The sequence below is a fragment of the Sesamum indicum genome, linkage group LG13 (genome assembly GCF_000512975.1).
Source record: "Sesamum indicum cultivar Zhongzhi No. 13 linkage group LG13, S_indicum_v1.0, whole genome shotgun sequence".
In the NCBI taxonomy this organism is placed as follows: Eukaryota; Viridiplantae; Streptophyta; class Magnoliopsida; order Lamiales; family Pedaliaceae; genus Sesamum; species Sesamum indicum.
The window spans coordinates 3788298-3796262 of record NC_026157.1 but is presented as its reverse complement, the minus strand read 5'-3'; the positions used below and the strand labels follow the sequence as shown (position 1 = coordinate 3796262).

Genomic DNA, 7965 nt, shown 5'->3' with positions numbered 1-7965 from the left:
GGCGCGGGCGGAATCCTCAGAGATCATCTCGGTCAAGTGATCTTTGCCTTTCAAGAACCTCTTGGCATTACTTCTAACACCCAGGCTGAACTTCGAGCTATACACAGAGGACTGAAAATATGCATCGAAAAGGGATTTCACAATATTTGGATTGAAACGGATGCAATGGTTATTATCAAGCTCATCTCCTCACCACGACAAGGGTCATGGGACCATCAGATCACCCTTCAAAGCATTCGCAAACTGTTGAGGCAAATCAATTATAAAATCTCTCACATCTTTAGAGAAGGAAACCAAGCGGCGGACTTTCTAGCCAATCAAGCATGTACATCTCAACAACTTAGCATCCTTACCAAGGAACACCTCCCAGGTACAGTGAAAGGTATTATTAACCTTGACTCATGTGGCCTCCCACACGTTCGACTCAAAATTGTTGTTGACCCCCCTTGAGTAGGTTACTTGTTACCTTGCCTTAGCTTCGCGTGAATGCTGGGTAAGCTGCTTTATTGTGTTCGTTACTGCATTATTGTTTGCCTACTCTATAGCTTAATTGCGTACTTCTATTTTGTGGTTGTTATGTGCAATCTCATTCCTTTTTGTCTTGTGAGCATGCTTAGATTGTGCCATAATTTGGTACACACGTTGATATTGCATTGTTGCTCATACTTTGACTTGTTTTGCTCCATCATTTTGACTTGAAAGCTGAGGATTCATGTGACTAATATTCAGTCAGCTTCTCCCCTATTTATCTATTACAACTGTTGATGATGTATCACTTTTGGCGACAATCTTTGAATTTCTTGTATAGCCTGATCTATAAATGCTAGTTGGAATCGATAATTTGAGTGTAGTGGCAGAAACTTTTTGACACACTGGATTATCGCCTCCAACTCTGTATATCACATTAGCTAGTATTACTTTTGTAAGGGAGTAGTACTCCTTATTTATGCTTTTGCGATTTAATGTAAGGGAGTAGTACTCCTCGTTTATGCTTTGGGCGAATATTTGTAAGGGAGTAGTACTCCTGATTTTACAGCTTTGTTAGAAATGATAGGGAGTCAGCACTCCCCGCTGTAGCGGGGGCCCCCAAAAACCCCCCCCCCCCCCCCCCCTCTGGGTGGTTTCAATTAAAAAAAAAAAAAAAACTAATAAGTTTCTTTCCGACAAACCACAGACACCTTTTGATCCCACACCAACCTCGACGAGTTCTAGGACCTCACCCTCCTTGCGCTCCTGGTGATATTGTTTGGTGCTTGGGAGTTTCTGACTGTATCTCTGTTACTTGTCTATTAGGGACTGGAGTCGCTTAAGGTATTATTTTTAGGGTTTTGCCTAGGTTGTTTTTTAGCTTTTTGCTTCGTTTTTTAGTTTGCTTCTTCTTGTGTTTTTCGTTGTTCCTAGTCTTTTTGTGGCCTGGTCGTTGGCATTTTTTCTACGTTATATTCACTTTGTGTTCTTTCTTTTTCAGGGGCTTATTTGCTTGAGTACTCCTTTTGGGATCACACAGCTCTCTTTTGAGGGCGTGAAGGACCCTGTAGGTCACCGTTTTTGCTATCAATAGGGCATAGGGTTGCTGAGAGGGCATCAGTGTCTTCCTTACGGGGCCATAGGATGTGCTTGTGAAAAGATGGCGCGCAAGTTCTCTTTAACAAATGCGGAGTCCGTCGGAGTAGTTATAGTTGATGGGCTCTGGAATGCTAATACGGAATCGCATAATACGTACCTGGTGGGGGACTTCTATCCCCCAAACAACCATGGTTAGAAGCACTCTCCACTTCGCTTATGAGCATGCTTAATCCGGTGAAGGGCATGGAGATTAAACAGCTGAAAGAGGGTCGATCCCTAATTTGCTTCAACCACATCATCGATAGGAGTCGGATATTGGAAGGGTGTTGGTGGAATTTTGAAAAGAACATCGTGGTGCTTAACTATATTGGACCGAATGAGAACCCTATGAATGTAGATTTGTATCGATCTGATTCCTTTCTGCACGTGCATGAATTACCATTCAACAAAATGAATTTGGATGCTGCAACATTCATTGCTAACTTGTTGGGATGGTTTTGAGACATGGAGATGGACGAAACGGGCTATTCTTGGGGTACGAAGTGCTGGCAAGATACGAAGCTAAAGATGGCAAATTGAGGAGACTCTTACAAGGAGTAAAAACTCGTTTTTCAGCATTCGGAGCTTGGGACTTAATCCAAATTTACAAAAAGCCCCCAGGGAAAATCATAGGAGGTGACTCAGATAAGCAAAGATAGACTCGAACCATAGATGGATGGCATCAAGGACTTCCTCGAACATGGTAGGTTGCCTAAATATGAAAACGAAGCTAAAAGGATAAGAAGAGTATCTGCACGGTTTTTTTTTTTTAATAGAAGGAGGATATCTCTTCAAGAAATCTTTCACCTTACCCGCTCTACGTTGCTTGCAATCTGAGGAAGCATGGGAAATAGTGAAAGAAATTCATAAAAGTTGCTGTGGAAATCACTCGGGAGGAAGAAGTTTAGCCCAGAAAATCATTCGAAACGGGTATATTTGACCAACCATATAAAAAGATAGTATGAAATAGTCAAAAAATGCTCCCATTGCCAAATGCATGGGAACCTACACCATGCCCCAAGAGTCAAGATTGCATTCACCAAACCTGCCTGGCTCTTTGATTATTGTGGATTGATCTTGTCAGACCCTTCCCCTGTCTAAGGGGCAAAAAGAGTTCCTTGTAGTGGCCATTGATCACTTCACTAAGTTGATAGAAGCAGAACTAATAGCTCGAATCACGGAATTGGTCATGATCCAATCGTATGGAAGAACACAGTGTGTCGCCTGGGAGTGCCATAAAAGATCACTTCAGATAATGGAGCTCAGTTTCAAGAAAAGAAAGTCCAAGGATTGGTGTGCCCAATGAAAAATCAAAAAAGTCTTCACCTCAGTGGGTCATCCGAAGGCTAATGGCCAGACTGAGGTAAGCAATAGGATTCTCCTACAAAATCTGAAAACCAAATTAGGCACCTCGAAATCTAGATGGGTTGACGAGGTGCTTGGAGTTTTATGGGCATATTGCACCACCTCTTCAACCAGTTTTGGTGAAACTCCTTTCTTATTTGTGTACGGTTTGGATACTCTCATCCAAGCTGAGGTAATTGAACCTACTATCAGAATGACCCAATACAAAGAACAAGAAAACGAGGAGGCAGGATAACTGGATTTGGATCTCATAGAGGAAAGAAGATGTTCGGCCAGAATGCGATTGGAAAATTATAAGAGAAGAGTTATTTGCAGGTATAATTCCACTATCAAAGAGAGCACTTTTCAAGTAGGGGAACTGGTGTTAAAAAAAGTTGAAGTCCAACTAGCTGTCAAGAAACTGGAGCCTAAGTGAGAAGGACCTTACCGTGTAAAAAGTATACAGTAAGAGGGGACCTATAAGTTAGCTACATTGGAAGGAAAAGAAGTGCCACACACTTGGACATTGCAGAATTTGAAGAAATTCTATTCTTAAGATGTCAAGGAGATAGTCCACTATTATCAGTGTGAGAATAAAGTCCTGAATTTGTATTCTAGGCAAATCCATTGTTATCTAGCGAATAAAGCGTTTCAAGAAATGTCATGAAGGTAGATGTTCAAATAGTCAAGGCAAATACCTGGACAATTAAAAGGCGGATCAAACCGCATACGGCCAAAATGAGGATTAAAACCTCAGTACAAAAGTTGGGTTAAACCACATGCGGCGGATCAAACCGCATACAACCAAAAGAAGATTAAAACCTCGGTACAAAAGGTGGGTTAAACCATACAAGGTGGATCAAACCGCATACGACCAAAACAAAGATTAAAATAGAAAGGTGTAGTTAAAATCTAGAGGGAGATTATCCAAATTTTTTAGTTGCTCCATGCATACCGAAAATCCATCTATGTAAAAAGAGGAACGTTTGGGACACATTTCATCGTACTTTTATTAAAGGATTACATAATTTTATTAAATATTATAGAGGTATTTAGAATTTATCAAATTATGAATAAATATTCATAATTATCTCAAATTTAAAGAGTGTTAGGGCGAAATTTTCCATCCTCGTACAACTCTTTAAATAGGAAGTTGATTAACCTTCATCCTTGATAATTCTAGTAATGTCGCCGCATATTATGCCTGTTTCAAAGACATTGCGCATTATAGCTAGATTAATAATTGAAAGTGGGAAATTATTTGTACTAAATAATTAGCTTTAATTACTAATTACTTGGTTAGGTGGCGGCATTTAAAAGTAAATGGGCCACACGACAACCCGTTTATCCCACGTTGTCGTGGTAGGTTTGGGTCCATCCATACATAAAAATATGTAACCTATGGTCCGCCCCAAGGACATGTGGTCCGATGAATTTTCTTAAGGGAAATGGGCATAAAGTAAAAAAAAAACTGTACTTATATATATCACTCAAATATATATAATAAATTATAATAAATTCTCATTAAAATTCTTTTTAATTATAAATATTTCTTCATTATTAAAAAACAATAAATAGCTATATAAAATCAATCAAAGTCTAACAAACATTCCTTTCAATAAACTGTCACGAGGGGTATTTGTTAAACGATTGTTAATTTTAGAGATTATTTTAATTTTTTTTAAATAACAAATATTATAAAAATCCATTGTAATTACCTTTATATATTACCTTTATTACACGATTTTACATAGAGTTTGAGGTGGTAAGAATCAAGAACATAACATCATAATCTATGGTAAAGAAAGTGACTGCTTACAGAACTATGTCGACTAATAATGTATTAGGTGATGTATCATCTCTTGCATAACGACCATTCTTCTTTCATCCTTTGCATAATAACATCGCCTCCTTGTTCCATCAACTTTCGCATATCTACTCTCTCTCTCTCTCTCTCTATATATATATATATATATATATATACATATATTATGTATATGTGTGTGTGTGGTGTGTGAAGCTGTAACCTTAAACATAAACTGCAGCTGCGACAAACTGAGTAATGGAGAAATAAACAACACTGGAATAATGCAAGGCAAACAACAAGCGGCTTATGTAAGTCATATTTCCCTTTCACGATGCAAATTAACAATACAATTGCCGTATACATTGATCACCACAAAAATACGGCAAGCATGATAACAACATGACGATCACTTCCGTCAGCCACTCATTATTCTAAAGCAGCGGATGAAACTAAGAAAGAAAAGCATGAGCACCAGTCGAACAAAGACGATGAAAGTATCTCGAGAATCCAAGATATGCTGCAAAAACTGTTATTGCGGTCCCAGACAGTTGCAAGAATCTTACTCCGCTTTTAATGAATTCTCAATGTCGATGACGAACCGGTACTTGACATCGGATTTCAAAAGACGCTCCATTGCTGTGTTCACATAATCTATTGGGATAATCTCCACATCTGGTAGTATGTTGTGCTTCGCAGCAAAATCAATCATCTCTTGCGTCTCTTTCAACCCTCCAATTGCACTGCCAGCTATCAACTTCCTCCCTGTTCACAATTATTGACATTATCGTCAAATTTCTACATAAGCCACCGTAATGAAATATCAGAAAATGGACCGGGTAACTAACCCATGATCAGGGAGAAAACGGGTAGCTCAAGGGGCTTTTCTGGAGCTCCAACACAGATAAGCTTCCCGTGGGGCTTTAACAAACTCAGTAATGGTGCAACTGCGTGAGTTGCCGAGACTGTATCAATGATACCGTCCAAGGTTCCAGCTGCAGCCTATTCACACGTCGAGTAACATGTAAGTTAATTGCATTTGTATCCAAGTAGAAATGTTTACTGTTCACTCTAGCAGAGTCTTGGGTAAATTACCTGCATTTCCTCTGGGTTACGGCTAACCAAAAACTTGTCTGCGCCAAGATTTTCAATCGCTTCCTTCTTCTTGCTCAAAGAAGTACTAATAACCGTCACCGTAGTCCCAAAAGCCTTGGCAAATTTTACGGCTACGTGACCAAGCCCGCCAAGACCAACGACACCAACGTTCAGTCCCGGCTTGTCAAGTCCAAAGTGCCTCAACGGGCTGTAAGTAGTAATACCAGCACATAGAAGAGGAGCGCCAATGTCGAGGGGCAAATTCTCAGGCCAACGGACAACGAAGTGCTCATCGGCAACCATGAGATTAGAGTAACCTCCGTAGGTGATGGTTCCGTCAGTGTAAGGCGCACTGTATGTAAGTATTTGTTTGGGGCAGTAATTTTCAAGATCGCTAGCACATTGGTCGCATTCGCGGCATGATCCAACCAGGCATCCAACGCCGACTTTGTCCCCAACCTTGAATTTCTCCACCTTGCTACCTACCTCAGTTACTATTCCCACAATCTCATGTCTGCATCAAACAATTCATTAGTATGAATAGCCCCTTTTCCTCAAGGAACATTATAATTATTTCACTTAAAATTTCATGATTTTGCATCCACCTATATATATATATATATATATATATATGATCATGTTTCAGTTAAAAAGAATAAGATGAAATGAAACCAGAAGCAGTTCAAAAGCACTCAGAAAACATTCGTCCATTGCTTATTACCTATCAAAGAGATGAATCAAATCTACCAACAAATACATGACATATGAAATTCTTCACAAGCATCAATGGCAGAACATATGTTTGTAAGGATACAATTCATTATATTATTCAATACATTCAAAAATCAAAGGCCAATCAAATAAATCAATAATTCCAACTCGAAGACTACATTCAAATAAAACCAAGAAAGAATAAACTACTACAAAAGTAGACAAACACCCACATTTATGGGACTCAAACGCACAACCTCTTGGTTCTAACACTTCTACCCTGTTAATCATTTTAACATCACACAATAACCATATCATTGGATCAAAATTTCCATGGTTCAAAGTGAACTTTCAAGATGGCATCAATTCAATAAGTCAAACAACTTCCCCCAAAACCCACACTTCCTTCAGCAGATCCAAGCACATGAAACTACAAGTACTAAATATGAATATTCTTCAACGGAACATGACGAATATAGTCAAATATTTTACCTCAACACCTACAATAATAAATTCAAGTTCACCAATATGTAATTTTACTTTTGAGGTAAATAGTCGACCTTAAAGGAAAAGGTAATTCTAGGAATCAGCCATACTTTGACATTAACCGAATCTCAAACTTCTTGATGGGATTCAATATAAAAGCACAATTAACACATCTACAACTATATCAAGAACCACAGAGATTGCATCAAATTTTACAACAGCTGCATCCCTCAAAACACACTATAAAAGCACAAGTAACACATCTATAACCATATGCAGGACCATAGAGATTGCATCAGACTTTACAATAAACACACACAAGATTGAGTCTTTACCCAGGTACAATAGGATACTGGGTGAATCCCCACTCATTCTTGACCATGTGAAGATCCGAATGGCAAACACCACAATACATAACTTTGAACTGCACATCATGCTCACCAGTGGCCCTGCACCATCACACCAAATACCTCAGAAAAAAAAAAAAAAAGCCCACAAAAGTCAACCACCCAAACGCCCAAATACTGAGGAAAAAGCAAAGCAAAAAAGAGCAACAAAGTTGGAAACTTTCACCACTCCCAGTACTAAAAATGGGTAAAGTGAAACAAAAATCAGAACTTTTGACTCAAACGCAAGCGGTTTCGGATCTAAAACCTTCTTGAGAACTTGAAAGGAGAAAAGGAGCCAGATGTATCTCTGGCAGCCCATCCAAAAGCCTTAACTGGGTGCTCTGTTTCGGGTGATTTCGCCATTTTCAGAAGCTGTTTTTCAAGAAAACCTCAGACGACCGAATCAACTAAAGCAGAAATGAGAAGGGTTCTTGGATCCCAGCACAGAGGGTGAAGGGTGGTATTTATAGCGAAGAGATCACGCAGGCCGCAATGTGTGACGTTGCTCATGAGGTATCAATACAGGAGAGC

At 39.2% G+C, this 7965-nt stretch overlaps 1 protein-coding gene across 1 annotated transcript; it reads right to left on the bottom strand.

Annotated features, from left to right (window-relative positions):
- On the bottom strand, positions 5039–7965 carry LOC105176373 (8-hydroxygeraniol dehydrogenase). Its single transcript, XM_011099154.2, has 5 exons — positions 7700–7965; positions 7381–7494; positions 5849–6362; positions 5602–5755; positions 5039–5518 (listed from the first exon to the last, which is right to left on the bottom strand). The coding sequence occupies exons 1-5, from the start codon at positions 7795–7797 to the stop codon at positions 5316–5318; spliced, it is 1083 nt and encodes a 360-aa protein (XP_011097456.1). The 5' UTR covers positions 7798–7965; the 3' UTR covers positions 5039–5315.

Bases quoted from the DNA above. Each gene is read 5' to 3' on its own strand.
- LOC105176373 (XM_011099154.2), bottom strand. From the start codon at position 7,797: ATGGCGAAATCACCCGAAACAGAGCACCCAGTTAAGGCTTTTGGATGG. The intron at 6,363-7,380 runs GTAAAGACTCAA...TGTTTGATGCAG, and splicing joins CAGTATCCTATTGTACCTGG to ACATGAGATTGTGGGAATAG. The intron at 5,756-5,848 runs GTAATTTACCCA...ACGTGTGAATAG, and splicing joins GTAACCCAGAGGAAATGCAG to GCTGCAGCTGGAACCTTGGA.